The sequence below is a fragment of the Hemicordylus capensis genome, chromosome 1 (assembly GCF_027244095.1).
Source record: "Hemicordylus capensis ecotype Gifberg chromosome 1, rHemCap1.1.pri, whole genome shotgun sequence".
NCBI classification, from domain to species: Eukaryota; Metazoa; Chordata; class Lepidosauria; order Squamata; family Cordylidae; genus Hemicordylus; species Hemicordylus capensis.
In genome coordinates, this window is record NC_069657.1 from 244249047 (window position 1) to 244265278 (window position 16232).

A 16232-nucleotide genomic window follows, 5' to 3' on the forward strand; every position below is an offset into this window, starting at 1 on the left:
TCTTTATCCAAACATCTCATCTCTTGCATACATATTTTGCTCAATGGCCCCTTTGCCTCTTTAACCAGCTGTCATGTCCTTTTGTCAGTTTCGTTACCAAGTTTTGCCTTATCCCACAAGGAAGATGGTGTTAATGGTCCAGGTGCTCCAGAAAGGGACAAATAGTCTTGAACTTGATGTTTCCCAACTCCTGTCAGCTTTCTCTCAGGAGTCAACTTAAAAGCTACTTTGTGACCTTTTTGAGGTCTAGGAGGGAATAGATTGCTGGGAAAACATCTAAACAGCAGTTACATTATCAGCTTTAGGTTCATGTAAGGATGAGACATAAAAGATATATAAAAGTTAAAAACATCCAAATAATTCTTATTGGTGAATAGTTCTAAGTTATGAGGAATCATTTGTGATGCTTTCTGTTGACATTGTAATCCTGATAAGAAGTCATAGAAAATAGGGATGCTGTGCTTTCTTCAAAGGCGCACATGTACGTGCATGCACACACACACTCCCCAGCCCAGATGATGTCCTTTGGAGACTGTTGTTCTTCAAAATCTGAACTTTTGTATGGTGTCCCTCAGGGCTCCATATTGTCTCTGATGTTTAACATCTACATGAAACCGCTGGGAGAGATCATCAGGAGATTTGGTGCAGGGTGTTTGTTTGACAGTCTGTCTGATGTCTAAAATCATGGCATGTAATAGGCAACCAATCCTTTTTCTAAGCAACTAGACTACATGAATGTGGTCAGCAAATCAGAATCATGTATATTTGGTGGCACTGAAAACATCTTTCCTCTAATCCTAGCAGCATATGGTCATGGAAGGAAGAACTGCAAACTATTTTATATTCTCACTGCACCTTCTAGTCTGCCTTTAATTAAATTGTACTGAAATTATTTGGAAACTAATTTTACATGTTATGTTTTGATTTCACTGTAAATTTGTGTGTGGAACATTCAAATCTTTAATCATGGTTGCCATTTTCCAGTTGGCAAAGTCAGGAGACAATCTTTCAACCATAAAGTAGTTAAGATATTACCAAGGCTAAGCAATAGATCTGATGTCAGAAATTTTTGGGTGGTTTTGCAGTTTTTTCAAAATGTACAATAGTTTTCATATCCAAATAGTTTTAAAAGCACAGAATTTATCCTAGGCCCAATCTCCCAAATGTATAGGCAGTAACAACTGTTCAATACTCCAACATGTGTTGATCCTACCAAGTCATAACTCAGTCTATGTAATAATTAATTATTATATTGGATATTAACTATGCAATGTAATAATTATATATATCTGGCAGTGTCATCCTTTTCTTTGCAATACCTTGGGTTTAATTCTTGGGCCTTAACAGTTACAACCATATATGTTATCTGTTATAGCAGACTGTATCAATTTATATTTAGAGCAAGGCATCCTTGCTTTTATCCAAATATTAGGTATAGGTAAATTTTAATATTTATATTTATCCAAATATTAGGTAGTGTAAATTTCTACTCCTGGCGCCCCCAGAGCCCTGTGGTTTTCTTTTGACAGAATACAGGAGGGATTTACCATTGCCTCCTCCCTCACAGTGTGAGAGGATGCCTTTCAGCATCTTCCTATATCGTTGCTGCCCAATATAGGTGTTTCCTATAGTCTTGGAAACATACCAGTGGGGATTCAAACTGGCAACCTTCTGCTTGCTAGTCAAGCATTTCCCTGCTGCGCCACTTAAGGTGATGGTCCAAATATTACCGCTTCGAGGAGCCAAGATGGCGAAGCGAAGACAGCTCCCGATGTGAGCTCCGCTCCCAAACTTTCTCTTATCTTGGCTCTCTTTTTCCTACCAGCCTGGATAAGTGTCTTTTAACTTTTTTAATTGCTGCATTTTAACAACTGTTTTGGATGATACCCAGCTTCATCTCTGGCTGGCTCTGATACTTAGAGAGATCAGCATGATCTGATTCTCTGAAAACAACGTGGGAAGCAAAAAGTGTAGCAGGAATTCTCTGTTGGATCAGAACAAAATGCTTTCTAAGCAACCTAAGATTGACTCTTTCCTGACTTCTCAACAGACTGTGAGTACTGACAAAATTCCAGTAGCCAACAGGTTTGAGTGCCTAGAAAATGATCTATGGCTGGATGCCCTATTTAAAGAAGGTAGGCAAAGAGGATGCTGTAAATGCAACCAAAACTCCCTTCTCAACAACTTCATTGTCTGAGCCAAGCCATAATGCACTACCTTTGGATTTTAGTCAATTAAGAGCTCTGCACAATCTCCCTTAAGACTCTGAGGCTACCCCCCTGCCCGCCCCCGGCCGAGTCAATTTCCGACCCTTATCTAAAATTCTGTGTTTTAACTTCAGAAACGTTAATATGCCTTTTCCAATGGCTCTTGACCATTACATCACAATTAGACGATAACAAGGCACTGCTGAACAAACAATGCAAAGTACAAGCAGGGGTTGAAGTTGAGGTAGAGCATGGGAAGACTGTGTTAAACACAGTACCATCTGCTAATTATTCCTCTAAGAGAGTCCTTCAGCCAAAACAGATCATGCTGACAATATATTTAAACAGTATAAATGTGCGACGCTGGAATAATAAATTTTGTATTTCTTGCAGTGTTGCTGAGAGAGAGAAACACACACACACTAGGGATGTGCAAACCGGTTCGGATCTGAACCAGGGGCGGTTCGGAGGTTCGGATCCAAACCGAACCACCCCCGGTTCGGTTTGAATCCAAACCAAACCGGGGGTGGTTCGGTTCGGACCGTTTTGGACCGGTTCGGACACCTAAAAATTGGTACGATGGTAGCTGGCACCCAGGGGTACCTGTCACCCAAACCCCAAATCAATCGGACACTCGTACGATTTGTTATGAATTTTTGAAAATTATTTTTATTTTTATTTTTAGCAAATGAGATTTTCAATGAGACACCATGAATCCACTCTAATATGCTATCATAGAATCCACACTCAATACCTCAGAAACAAGAGAACCCTGTACTCCATGGGTTAGAAACCCATGGGGTGGTTGGCACCCTTTGTGCACTACACCACCACTCGCTCTGGGCCACCCCAGCACTGCCCATGTGCACTTATGGGGCTGCTGAAAGCTCCATTATAACTTATTATGAGGAAAAACCTTAAAGACGCATAAACTTCAACAATTAACCAAAAATCAGCCCTCTGCCCAAATCCTTTGAAAAAATTCAGGTAGCTTCCTTGCCCACCCTAGGAACTACCACCCACCACACTCCACTCTACGACACCCCTTTGCCCCCGACGTGAAGCTATACATTTGCTGACACCTCCATGCTTCTTTATGGAGAAAAACCTTAAAGATGCGTAAACTTCAAAAATCACGTAAAAATCACCCCTTTGCCCAATTCCTTTCAAATAATTCTGATAGCTTCCTTGCCCACCCTAGGAACTACCACCCACCACACTCCACTCTATGACACCCCTTTTCCCCCGACATTTGCTGCAATCCTAATTATTCTCTATGAGGAATTCAAAAATACTTTAACAATTCACCAATAATCAGAGGAGTGTCCAATTGCCTTGGGATTTTTTGGGTGGTAGGCAGCCCTGTCTGTCTACCACCCACCCCGCTTTTGTGCCCCTAGGTGCTCCACAATAGGGGATATGGACTGGTTTGGGTCCCATTATACTCTGTGAGAAAAATAATTAAAAATATTTCAAATATTCATAAAAAATCATAGGGGTGTCTGATTGCTTCAGGGTTTGCATGGTTGTTGGCACCCATGGGTGCTCCACAATAAGGAATAATGGCCTGGTTCGAGTCCCATTATATCCTATGAGAAAAAAATAAAAATAATTTTCAAAAATTCATAAAAAATCGTACGAGTGTCCGATTGCTTTGGGGTTTGGGTGACAGGTACCCCTGGGTGCCAGCTACCATCCTACCAATTTTCAGGTGCCCAAACCGATCTGAACCGGTTCGGATCCGAACCGAACCAGGGGGTGGTTCGGACAAAACCAAAACCGAACCACCCCCTCCTGGTTCAGACCAGGTTCGGATCCAAACCGAACCGGGTGAACCGGTTTTGTGCACATCCCTAACACACACACACACACAGACAGACAGTGACTAATGACCATGAAAGATAGAAACATGCCATTTTAGAGGTAGGTTCGACCTCGTCCACACCACTGGAAAAATTAAAAATTGTGGGGAAGAGCATTAATTTCTCAAAAAATGTAGGAAAATTCTCCCATTGGAAAAGCATGGGAAATGATGCCTTCCCACCAACTTTGATTTCTTTCTTGGATACTTTTACAGACAGGAAGTCCACAGAATGATGAAAAAACAAAAAAAGCTATATTGTTTCAGTTCACTGGATTGCCATCTGTATCAAATTTCCATAAAACTCACTTAAGAAACAGAAAGACACAAAACAATTTGCACAACATATCTTCGTTTGTCTATTCCATTCAGTCTCTAAGAGTGTGTCTTTTCAAGGGTTCTTGGCAGCAGCACTATTGCATCCTCAAAGCAAAGGAGGCCTTTTGGCCATTAACTAACAAGGAGTGAAGGGAGAGTGCACGGTCATTTCATGGGATAGGAGGAATTCTTGCAGACTGCAAGTCCTTTTGCATGCGCACGTGTGTGTGTATAGGTATATCCAGTTGAATCTTATCCAAGGTGTGTGAATCCATCTGAACAAAAATTGCACCAACATATTAAACAGCATTTCATTTTATTTGTGAAATTTGGATAGCATGCATGGTTTTATAGCACCTGTAAACAAGTCAGTGAAGCATACCGCTTAGAATAACTTGCATTCTTTGGAATGTCTGCATACCCTCCCCACATCCCACTACATAATATTAATTTAAGATAGACATATTATTTGGGAGATCTCTGAAAAATACTCATAGCAGCGACTGTTAGAAGAATTTATTAAATCAAGTCATTGCACTTGGTCATTTATTGCTACAGCAAAAAAGGCCATTAAATAATTAACACCTTTGATTTAAGTGATTGTCTTGTCCTATTAATCTGCTAGAAGCTTCAAGGCAGACAAAACTGTCACATAGCAACCTATCAATATAATTTGCTTTGCGCTCTGGATTACAGCAAAGAGCACAGAAAGCACTCTCTTTCTTTATCCTCCATCTTGTTTTGCATAATGAGACCTCAGTTGAAGAGGAAAGACTTTAATGAGCAGGTATCAAAAGAGCTCTGTTGCCCAATTGTCCAAAATAATGCTTACTACAGCTTACTTTATTTGTGATGTAGCTGGCTAATTAAGAGTTTGCATCATATTAGTTTACAAGAGCGATAGATCTGAGCAATAATTTAAGAATCCAGAGATACATTAGTTACTATTCAGATTATTAAACTTGTAAATTGGCAACAGAAGTCAATCATTATACAACTGACTTATTTTATCTGCACAACTGGTCATGCACCAATATGGTAAACAAACAAGTATGACTTATACACTCTAGTTTTCATTTCCAGGTTTTAATCCATTGATTATCAAGAGAACAAAGCCCCGCTTTGCTATCCAAATTCTGCTTCTTAAGGGCAGGAGATGAGTATCAAAACTTGCTACTGACCTAAGAGATAAGACTTCAACCCTTTCTATACTATTTCAGCATAGCAATGGAGGAGGCCTAAGAGAGGGTGGGATTTGTATTATTTGTAGGCTTGGCTTGAACGTGACAGCTGTATATTTTCAGTTTTTCTCCTCCACATAGAATGGGCCCCGGGGGGTGGGGGTCTAAATTTCACACAATGATTCCAAAAGTAGATCTATGACATTTGATGACAATTCGAATATACATTTAAAAGTCAATTAGTTTTGTTTGCTAGAGCATATTGCAGTACTATGGTGTATGTAATACTCAAGTATTTATGTACAGAAACCAACTTGTGCCTTACTCAATGCTGTCAGGCTGTAAGCAACACAACTCAGTGCAACTTTGCATTTAGACAGGTAGCTCTAAACTTTTCATTGGCATAGGAAGGATTTAAGGATGTTTTAATTATTGCTAAAAATCTTTAAAGCCATGAGAGACTGTAGTGTTAAATTAAAATTTACAAAAGCGCAGAAGTGTAGCGATCAGAATATGTTTCTGCAACATCTAGGCACGAGAGGTTCCGGTCTACGGTCATTTTAGCCTCGTGCCTGGATTTCTTGTGGTTTTAAGCATTCATCCTGGTATAGATGTCTTCGTTGTGGGTCAATCATTAATCTTTTTTATGAATCCCATAGTGCAAGTCTCACAATATTCTTCTCAGTTAGAAGGAATGAATATGGATTAAGGGCTTTGCTGAGCTGCTAGGCATTGATGACTCATCTGCTCCTTAGCATTTCCCAGTAAAATCCCAAACTAAAAAACTGTATGTTATTAATACTCTCACTGCAGAGAGGCACAACCGTGTAACCCTGGATAGGAATGCGAAAATTAAAAAAATATACAAACATCATATTCCCTTTAGCATGGGGGGTGGGGAGTAGTGACTATGATGACTACAAGACTACACCATTTGCCTCCCAATAAACTACTTTACAGATTATTTTGCAAAGATATATCACCTTATTTATAGTACAGATCTCTTAAAAATTAGACTATAGGTATTCAATAAAAATCTATTAAGAACCCACCCCTCTCCTTTTTATACAGATTCAGTAGTATTTTCAAGCAAACCAAGACAATAAAGGTTTGCAATTCCAGCACAGTAAGAAATAAGGCCTCTCCTATATTGGCAAGAAACAAAAAAGAATTATCCATTTGCTTAGCTCACTGAATATAAGATTATATTCATTTCTTCTTTTAAAAAAAATGGAATGCTAGCATTCATTGATTTGAAGTAAAAAAAAGTCAACTTCATTTGTATTTTGACTTTGAAATCCTGGCACGTTATGGATGCACAGTCTATGGCTCTTTCATGTAGTCAAGACAGCTTTCTTGAGCTTTTCTATTTCCACCTGTGGATAACACACACAAATACATACAGATTAGAGCATTCATAAAAGAATGAACAAACTTTAGGCATTATTCAGACTAGACATTATGCAACTAGTATGTTAATGCCACGGGGGGGGGGGGGGCAATTTTTGCCATATTTTCCCTCTGCAGCCCCATGCACCCTCCAAAATTATGTCCTTAAGGGTCTCCCTCCAGTTCAAACCACTCAAACATATTTTTGGGGCTGCAGGGGAAATCACCAAAAATTGTTCCTCGCCAGTGGCGTGAGCTGAACCATTCAGCTCATGCAACTTTTATTCTGGATGCTACTTTGTGTTTATTTATTGTGCATTTTCTCTTTCAATGCATACATTTCATGCCCATCAAATATATTTTAAAACCCAGCGACAACTTCATTATTGTGATAGACCTGCTCCTTCAGTTCTTTCTTTCCTATTCTGTAATGTGCAGCCCCTTCCAGCATTAGACATGGTTCCTGTTTCTTCCAGCGGCATCTGGTGGGCCATTGTGCGAAACAGGATGCTGGACTAGATGGGCCTTCTTGGGCCTGATCCAGCAGGGCTGTTCTTATGTTCTTCTTCTGCTGGCAATTTAACTCCTTTGCAGTTGGGATGCTTATAGCTGGGAGCAAGGCCTGTTTCAAAAATCTGGAGCCAGATGTCTTGGGGACAATATCTAGGAATTACCTTTATAGGAAGCCACCTAATGGCACAGCAGGGAAATGACTTGACTAGCAAGCCAGAGGTTGCCGGTTGGAATCCCCGCTGGTATGTTTCCCAGACTATGGGAAACACCTATATAGGGCAGCAGCGATATAGGAAGATGCTGAAAGGCATCTTGTACTGCATGGGAGGAGGCAAAGGTAAACTCCTCCTGTATTCTACCAAAGACAACCACGGGACTTTGTGGTCGCCAGGCGTCAACACTGAATCAATGGCACACGTTACTTTACCTTATAGGACTGTTGTAAGGACAATTCACGCGGAGTGCTTGGAACACTTGAAAGTGCTACCCAAGTTCTACGTATTAATAATACTATTAGTTCAGTCTTCAAGCCACTGAAATAATGGAAACTGTTTAAAGGCCTCTCATTGCTCCATAAATCTAGACATCTTACTTCAACACATTACCTCTAGGTTACTACGTATCTGCTTTTCTTCCTCCAATTCCTTTTTCAATTTTTCCAGTTCTTTCCTTTAAAAGTTAAAAGGCAAACATAGTTAATATTATCATGATTAAAATTTTAGTTATTATGCAGGCACGCAGCAAGCTGCCCGGAGGCCCAGGAACAAGTTTCCCCAGGGGAGGGGCACACACCCCATCACTCAAGCCATGCCCCTTCTGTCTGTGAGGCCCTCCCTTGATTTTTTTTTGGGGGGGGCTACTCACCCCCCACTGCCACACTGCTCTCTCGGGCCTGAGCACCTGCATTCTCAGAGTTTGGATATCGTTGCATGTCATAACGTCATGACACACGACACTATCCATTCTTGGAGCATGCAGGCCCAAAAGAAGCCATGCGCCAGCCAGGAGTGGCGGGGGGGGGGGGGGGAAAGCCCACCTGCCCACCCACCGCCGCCACCACGGGGGGTGGCCTGCTCCACCCAGTGGTGAAGATTATGGGCAGTATGAGCAGCAGGCAATGGGGCAGCAGTGGGGGCCTTTGCTGGCCCCCTGACCAGTGCCCAGGGACAGTCTTGTCCAATGGACGCTATGCCTATGTCCTTATGTGAACACCACCACATAGTGTACAAACTCCATTTGGACCTAAAATGAAAAGAACAGTCAACACAGAGAGCTGCTCTGGTGAACTTTGTCCCCAGGACTGAACTTGGAGTAAGACTGGGAGCAGGTTTTGGGCTTAAGCACTCCCTCCTCACCAGAGATCCTTCACACTGATCAGAGTATTCAGTCTCTCTGCCTCAGGAAACGAGTCAGCTTATAGGCTCTGGGCGTGCAAACACATACACACACACACACCACTTTCTCCGTGCAGTTACAACCACTATCAGGTGTGCATTCACATGTACAACCATCGTTTGTGAATTTGGCAATTATTGTTATCCTGGTAGCACATTTTCTAGTGCAAAGATTATCAGTTCTTCATGCATGGACAGAGTAGTATTGTGTGAACTAGACCATTATCAGCTAATGTAGATAAATAAGAAGGACTCTCTCAATACATTTTAGTACTAAAACTGGATTTGCATTAACATCTTCAAATAAAAGCACCATGATAAAAACAAACATGCATGGCTGGTCACAAATGAAATCAAGAGGATATAATCCACAGATCCAATGAAGTTGGATGAACCTATGAATCTGTTTTTTATCAAGTCAGACCATTAATTCATCTCACCCAGTTCTGCCTACTTTGAAAGCAGCTCTCCAGCAGAGGCCTTTCAAACCATTGTATTCTGCCTGATCATTAGAGTGTTCATGGACTGAACTGGGGGCTCTCTGTATGAAAGCACTAGAAATGTGCAGAATCAAGGCAGTTCACTCTCAAACTGGACAGCCCTTAAGGAAGGGGGCCTGGTCTGAGATTGAAGTGAACCAGCTCGGTGGTTTGAGTTCAACTAAACCAGTTCACAAACACATGGTTTGGTCTAACTGCAGACCAAACCGCGAAAAACAGTCCATGCACACCCCTAGAAAGTACATACTCTACCACTGAGCTATAACACTTCTCCAAATGAATAACACTTACCCATGCTCCTTTTTCAGTGTTTCTACAACAGTCAGCAACTCAAAGATCTGAGACCTGAGCTCTTCTAGAGAAGGCTTTCCCCCTTCATCGGCTTCCCGTTTAAGTTTCATTTCCCCAGCACCAGCACTGAGTACAACAGAATTTGGTCTTGGTGATGAAGACAGAAGTGGTGAAGTAAACGTGGTTGGCTGAAACAAGAAGTTAGTTATCCAAATAAGAAAACACACACCACACAAATACACAGGGGTTTGGAGGGAGGCACTGCCATATTGGTTGAAGGACAGGGAAAATCTTTTTACACCCATGTAAAAAAACAGCAGCTTAGAGTATTTCCACTTATACTTAAATAGATAAGCCTCGATTGACACTTTATGGAAGGATGGTGATTGAAAACACTTTGCTTTTATGGGTCATCTAGTCGTAAGCCACATTTATTTCCAATGACATAAGACTATTTATTTGATAATCACTCACTGGCTCTACAAAAGCAATTTATCAATGATGATCAACATGATCTGTTCCAGGAACGATTAGATATTTTATTTTTGTAACAAAATTTGTAATAATATTCTGAAAGCCTTTTTTTTTTTTTGCTTAGAATGGCAGACAATATCCAGCTTAAACTGCTTTTTCCATATCACTGAACTGCTCATGGGAAGTGTGTATCTCTGTTATCAGAGAAGTTCTCTTTCATGTATGGACACAATATTCTGCATGGCTAACAATATTAAACCTCCTGTTACAAGCAACATAAGCAATGTCAATGTTAAAAAGGTTACCTTTCTAACTTCAAGTGGCTTTAGTTTGGCATTTTCTTCCTCTTCTTTGTGCACCTTCACACTTTTCTCTATGCTCAAATTCTGAGTTGACTAGAGAAGGGGAAAGGAGTAAAGTAAGGGCTGGAAATCAGTGCTCTTTGAGAAGCCCAATGACTAGCCTAAATCTGCTCCCTTGCCATTCCAACCCATTAATGAATTAATTAAATTTATTATATTTGTACACCACTCCAAACTTCCAGCTCTGGGTGGTTTACAGCAACACAAAACAATTAAAAACCTTAAAACAATCTAAAACCACAATTCTAGTTAAAATGTTTGGGTGGAAAAATGACTCTTTAAAAGTTGTCAGAAATGGGGTGGCTCTTATCTTAGCAGGGAGGACATTCCAGAGTCTTGAGGCAGCAACAGAGAAGGCCTATCCCTGTGTAGCCACCAGGTGGCAACTGCAGACAAACCTCTCTGGATGCTCTCAATGGGCAATGGGGCTCACAGTGAAAAAGATGTTCTCTTAAATACCCAGGGCCTAAGCTGTTTAGGGCTTTATAGGTTATAACCAGAAGCATCTTGTATTTTGCCCAGAAACTTATTGGTAGCCAGTATAGTTCTTTTAATATAAGAGTAATATAGTCTCTTCGAGATGACCCGGAGGCCAACCTGGCTGCCACATTCTGTACCAACTACGTTTCCAAACTACATACAAAGACAGCCCCACATAGAGCACATTGCAGTAGTCAAGTCTGGAGGTTACCAGCATACGTGCCCCTACTGTTCTGAGGGGGAGCAACTCTGTTGCTTTTGAGGCTCTCATTGGTTGGAGGGCCCTGCTGTGCAGCCACGGTGCCTCCTTCTCAGTGGAAGGGCCAACTAGTTTGCTGTTGCTGCTGCCGCCCCCTTTCTCCTTCTCCCCTCCAGCTTGCTCTCTTCTACTCCTCCTCAATTGCCTGTGGCACTACCTTAATATGGACTGCTGAACCCAGCCTCGCTGAAGTGTCATCATTACACCTCACTGTCCGCCTCAGCGGCTACCACCTCCCTTTCCTCAGTGGCTGTCTCCATTTGCGTATAAACGCCACATTGGCATAAATGTTGCAGGCACCAAAAAAGAACTTACAAAAATGTACGCGCTGCAGCATTTCAACCAGAAAATATGGTAGATGTTAAAAAGCATTGGACACAGTATGAGCCCTGGGGAACGCCATATAAAAGTTCACATTTTGAAGAACCACTGTCTCCAAGCAACATCATCTGGACTCTGCCTGAGAGGTGGGAGTGGAACCACTGCAAAACAGTGTGTCCACTCTCAACCCCCTCAGATGCTCCAGAAGGATACTATAGTCGATAGTATCAAAAGTTGCTGAAAAATCCAAAAGGATCAACCGAGTCACACTCCCTGTGTCAATTCCCCATTGGAGATCATCCATCAAGCCAACCAATGCAGTCTCCATCTCATAGCTCACCTGAAAACCCATTTGAAATGTGTCTATATAATCAGTTTCCTCCAAGGCTGTTTGGAGCAGGGAGGCCAATTACCTTGCTCAGCCGTTGAAGGTTGGAGTCAGGCCTATAGATGCTTAACTCTGAGGGATCCAATACAGGCTTCTTCAGAAAACGTCTAATAAGTGCCTCCTTAAGGCAGCAAGGCATCCTTCCCTCTCTCAGAGAAGCATTTATAATACCTTCCAGGCCCTCTACGACCCCCGCCAGATAGTATAAGCCATATTGGACAAGGATCAAGACAAGTGGTAGGCTGCACCATTTCAAGCAGCTTGTCCACATCTGAGAGTCACAAAATGAAACTCATTGAACCTAACCACATAAAAGGAGTTTCTGAACACCTCCACATTAAACTCTGCAATAACTGTGGGGTCTGAATTTAAGTTGGCCTGAATACGAGATATATTATCCAAAAAAGAACTCATTAAAAATGTCACAATGGGTAATAGATTGTTCCAAATTCTGATTCAAGGGAGAAATGGCATGTACTAGCCCTCTCACAAACTAAACAATTCCGCTAAATGTGAGCTTGCAGATGCAATAATGGCAGGAAAAAATAGCTTCTTTGCCACATGTTTTGCATGAACATAGGTCTTCAAACGTGCTCTATGTTGTAATCTGTCGGATTCAAGTCGGGTCTTCTCCACTTGCGCTCCAGTTGTCTACCTTGCCGCTTCAGCTCCTGGAGTTCTAGTCCTGCCCTCAGGAGCAGCAGAGTACAAGACTACTCCTCCTTTCTGTGCATTAATGAATTTTCATATTCATCCCACCCCCAGCTTTTTCAACCATTCCTCACAGGACCTGGTTTCCAGACCCCATACAATCTTTGTTGCCCTCCTTGTTTCTGCTTAATAACACCCCCAGCTAACTGGGCAAAGGGATATCTTTCCAAATGGAAATTCTCTTTATATTTAGCAGGGGGAGAGGAGCTGGCCCAATTCGACCCCAAAACAGCATCGCTCCAGTGGCTGTTGCTGGTACAGTGTGCGTGCATTTTGCCTGTCCCCTTTGGGGACAGAGAACCATCTTTGTCTTCTTTTTCTGATTCGGGGGTGGGGTGGTGGATGGTACTTCACCTGGAATATCTTCCTTGACAGGAAGCCATCCTTGCAGCTGGTTGGCTCTTCAGGAGAGAAAAGGGAGGACCACTTTTGACTGCTACCATGAAGGTGACTGGGTGATAAGGAGGCAGCAGCCCAAACTGGCAAGTGCTGAGAAAAGAAAGCTCTGGGGAGGGATGCCCTCTTGCTCACTTTCTAGTTCAGTCATCTTAGGTAACACTTGAATAGGCTGGCACTGCCAGGGGTTCCCATTTTCACTTCCCTACTGCCTCTTCAATTTCTCATTGTGCTTGGGGTGGTGGGGTGCTCTCGTATATTGAGTGAACGAATTATGAAGTCTGTTTTTTTTCTGTTGACCAGAAAGGGAATACTGACTGGGGCCCCAGAAAGGAAGACAGTAATACTGGGGCCATTATTTTAACGGGCAGAGGATGCCAGCACAGCAGAATTTGCATGGCCAAAGGACTCTTCCTTCAACTTTTAACTGGCACCACAACCTTGAACACATTTTATGTGGAAGTCATTCCTATTCCCTTATATGGAACCAAATTTCCACATGTATGCACTTAGGATCATGACCAAAGTCTAGCTGTGAGTTACCCATATATTACACTTTTATAACCGAAGTGAATTTCTAAATTTTACTGTGGAAGACATCAAACCAAACAGTGTCCGTGTGCTATTCTGAAAGTTGTCTCAGCCTCATTCTAGACCCCCAGTGCTTTGTAGGCTAAGAAAAGGACTGAAGTGATATTGGAGAACATAAATGCACAGAATGGAATAATAGAACATATACTACACACACTTTGTAAATATTTCTTAGATAATTTCCTCATTTACACTGAAGTCCTGCCAGTGCATACTTTTATCAATATTTATAATATTCATAAAGATCTCTGATCTCCACTGGCTATCAGTGGATTGGTTACCAATTCAGTTCATGGTGTTGGTTAGAGTCTAAAGAAAGATATTCCCTAAAACACTATAGACTACAGCTATCACACCATCTTACATATATTAACCCCTGCCCCCCACCTAGGCTAAGATCAGCTGGGGAGAAGTTGCTTCAAGTACCTCTTCTAATTGCAGTGCCATAGAAACAGGACTATTTCCCCATGGTGACACTTATATTGTGAAACTCTTCCCCAGGGAGATCTGCCAGGTCTGCTCTATTAGGATTTAGATGGCTGGTAACCTCTCTGTTCCACTAGACTTCCTATGGACTCTGAGCAACTTTAGTTGCTTAGCTGAGGTTGGTTCTTAACTACAGATTCTAAAAACCAAGAAGTTAACAAAATTTTTGTGCTACATTATGATAGCATTATGGAACTGATGATACTGATTAAGGTTTAATTATTGTTTTAAGTTGTTGGCCATTCGTGAAAAAAGGAGAATACGTAAATAGGTAAGAACATATTAAAAGACCCCTCTCATTGCTGCTTTTCAAAAATACAGTGTTAGAAAATTCATTTCTTGTGTGGAAATTAGATGCCTTAAGTTGGTCTTCAGAGTGATAGTCATTTCTTATACTCACAGAATTATTGCCATTGAAGCGAGCAGGTAGCCTCCTGCCAGGCATCTTCGGCCTATTTGCTGTGGGATGCGATAAATTATCTGAGGTAGCTATTATGTCATCAAAACTTAAGAGATCTACAAGAGAGTTAAGAGGAGAGGGTATAATGAAAGCTCAGACTTTCATGAGATAAAATTTTAAGCTCTACTTTGAGATTATGCTATCAAAATATGTTACAAAACCCACAGCACAATTCTCTATTACTATATAATAGTCAATAGGCTGAAGCCTGATTTACATAACCTGAAATGTGCTAAAACTTCTTGGGGGGGGGGGTATGAAAAAAGATTTTCCTTCAGAGATGTGGGGTGGAATTTCCCCTCATACACTGTTGATTTAGCAAGGGGGAATTTCTATCAATCTCCCCTTCCCTATGAAGCCCACTGTGCATCACCAAAATATGTCCCCGAGGGTAATGCAACCCTCAGGGACGTATTTTGGTACACATAGTGGTCTTCACAGGGAAGAGGAGATTGAAAAAAATTGCGCCTTCTCTGGCTCAAGCGTCAATGTAGCAATAGTCTGGAAGTCACATTGCTGCATGCTTGCAATGCTAGTTTGGATGTTGGTGATTGTCATATAAAATACATTCAAATTCATAACAATGAATGGATGCCAATGCAATGTTAGGCAACTTCTAAGTTGTAATGATGTTTTTCAGGTGATTTATCCCTACCAAATGTGTGAGCGAGTATGTACGTGTTCCTGATTTATTGAGTTTTCCAATAAAAATTAGGCCTTTATATTGAAATCTCTGACCGTAAGAAATGAACCATCTCCCTGGCACCATAGTGCCAGGCAGTACTTGCTAGTTCCAGAGCGGGGGTGGGGGGGGCTTTTCACCAGAATCCAGAGGCACTCTTACCCCTGGACCTTGGGGCCCCAGTCCGTGGCCTCCTGCCACCACCCTGCTCTGCTGCTGCCCTGCAGAACCACAGCCTTGCAGTGGTGGGGGCTTGTGGCAGTGGCAGTGTGGGCGCCAAAATCACCTAGGTGCGCCACTGCCAGAATCTTCCAGCAAGGAAGTGTGCAGGATGCTGGGAGGGTGTGAATGGGACACTGAGAAGGTGTGTAGGAACACCTGGGAATTAGCTCTGCCTATTGTTTTCCCTGTGGGAAAACCATTGGGAGGACCTATAGTTCCCAGATGTCCCCACATGCCTTTCTAGTGTCCCATCCGCACTCTCCCAGGCATTCCATGTGTTTTTCCAGCCTCTCATTCACAGCCTCCAATTCTGCTGAAAAGTGCCCCCACCCCCATGGCAGAAGAGCAAGTGCTGCCCAGTGCTGACCATGTCAGGAATGTCTGCCTCCACACAGCACCAGAGGAATGATGTTGTTCTATCAGATTTAGAGATTCTGATACACAGATGTAATAAAACTAATCTTTCCACCTAAAGCTTTGAATTTCTTTCAATGTAACATTTAAATCACAATTGTGAGTTTTTAGTGTTCTCCCCCACTTCCCTCCCCCAAATTAACATGGTGTTTGTGTGAGGTTTTAGAACTACATGGGTTAAACATGCCAGATCAGATCACAATTTATTTAGGGCATCAGGAAAAATTATGTAGTAGAATTTTCTGAGGGGGTGGGGGAAATCAAGACATGCAGATCAGGAAAATATTGATTTTTTCAATTTGGCATTTCCCCAGAAAACCCACATCTCTGCT

The 16232-nt window shown here is 41.9% G+C and overlaps 1 protein-coding gene across 3 annotated transcripts in view; it reads right to left on the bottom strand.

The window, feature by feature from the left end:
• Positions 1-4887: 4887 nt before the first annotated feature.
• Positions 4888-16232, bottom strand: part of CD2AP (CD2 associated protein) — a 117505-nt gene continuing 106160 nt past the window's right edge. For all 3 annotated transcript variants that reach the window (XM_053283973.1, XM_053283975.1, XM_053283976.1), the window contains exons 14-18: positions 14523-14638; positions 10434-10523; positions 9655-9842; positions 8075-8138; positions 4888-6943 (exon numbers count right to left, since the gene is read on the bottom strand). In XM_053283973.1, the coding sequence (XP_053139948.1) occupies positions 6902-6943; positions 8075-8138; positions 9655-9842; positions 10434-10523; positions 14523-14638 (500 nt within the window). In that variant the 3' untranslated portion in view covers positions 4888-6901. The remainder of the gene's footprint in view (positions 6944-8074; positions 8139-9654; positions 9843-10433; positions 10524-14522; positions 14639-16232) is intronic.